Genomic DNA, 1,168 nt, shown 5'->3' with positions numbered 1-1,168 from the left:
ATAATAATAACATATAATAATATAAATAATATAACAATAATAATAATAACAGTATGGTAGTATAATTACTATTGTAATAATTATAACAACGACAGTAATAATATAATTACTATTAGAATAATTGTTGTCAAGTTATCTATGATAATAAAAGCTAGATAATCTATGATAATGATGTCCAATACTAATACATAAAAGATTAACGCGCGAACCTTGTTCCCCAGATTGGGCACGCCGTTACTGTTGGGTGGATTTCTGCGCTACTTCCGGAAAGGTTCGGTAGAATTGTACGAGACCGCCATATGGTTTGGAGCTGGAATATGTATCGCGATCGGCATGAACGTGATAAGCAATTCTCGGATGATCTACGGATCTGCCCACATGGGCGCCAATGTTCGCGTAGCTGTCTGCTCCGTGATATACAGAAAGGTTGGTCGGAATATGTGCAAAAATTTAGACGAACGTATAACGTAGGAGGAAATAAAGAGTAAATGCATCTAAATAAGTATATAAAAAAACAAAAGTCATTTACACAAAAAATCATTACGACATTAAAATCGCGTCAAAATGACTCGGATTATTAAAAGTCACTTGTCGAACGGTATTTTAAATTTTCTCATAAAATACACTTTGAAAATGTTAAAAGATCAAATCAATATTATAGCCAATTTTAATATAAATGAAGTTACACTAATGATGATTCAAAGAAGAGTCGAAATGTCTGGAAATTTCGTATTTAAATTTTGTGTGTAGATCTTATTATTATTAAAGAGATAATTTGCGCCTTATGCTCGGCTCTCATTTGTCCGATTTGTTTGTTACAATTTGAAGTTCGAGAGACTTTTCTAGATTTTATATAAATATGTGTTGATAAAAATCGACGACTTGAATATTTCCTTTGCAATACGATTTGTCAGCATGTTCATCCTTAGATTATATTATAATGGATGTTTTACTCTTGTCTCGCAGGCTCTGCGTCTGAGCACAACCGCGCTGGGCGAGACAGCACCCGGAAAAGTGATTAATTTAGTGGCCAATGATGTTAATAAGTTTGATTTCGTCTTTTTCTTATTTCATCACCTGTGGTCGGCACCTCTTTCCACCCTAATCGTGGCTTATATTCTTTATCATGAGGTCGGCTATGCCGGTCTCATCGGCATCGCCGTAGTCT

At 34.6% G+C, this 1,168-nt stretch overlaps 1 protein-coding gene across 1 annotated transcript; it reads left to right on the top strand.

Annotated features, from left to right (window-relative positions):
• Positions 1 to 221: 221 nt before the first annotated feature.
• On the top strand, positions 222 to 1,161 carry LOC105461016 (multidrug resistance-associated protein 4-like; the record flags this gene model as incomplete). The annotated part of the gene is made up of 2 exons (XM_011707511.1): positions 222 to 426; positions 967 to 1,161. Coding segments are annotated over 2 exons (400 nt in total), but the record flags the coding sequence as incomplete, so codon positions are not given.
• Positions 1,162 to 1,168: the final 7 nt, after the last annotated feature.

This window comes from Wasmannia auropunctata, unplaced genomic scaffold (assembly GCF_000956235.1).
Source record: "Wasmannia auropunctata unplaced genomic scaffold, wasmannia.A_1.0 LD310918.1, whole genome shotgun sequence".
Lineage (NCBI taxonomy): Eukaryota > Metazoa > Arthropoda > Insecta > Hymenoptera > Formicidae > Wasmannia > Wasmannia auropunctata.
Note: the sequence above shows the minus strand (reverse complement) of the source record. Positions and strands in the feature narration are given on the sequence as shown.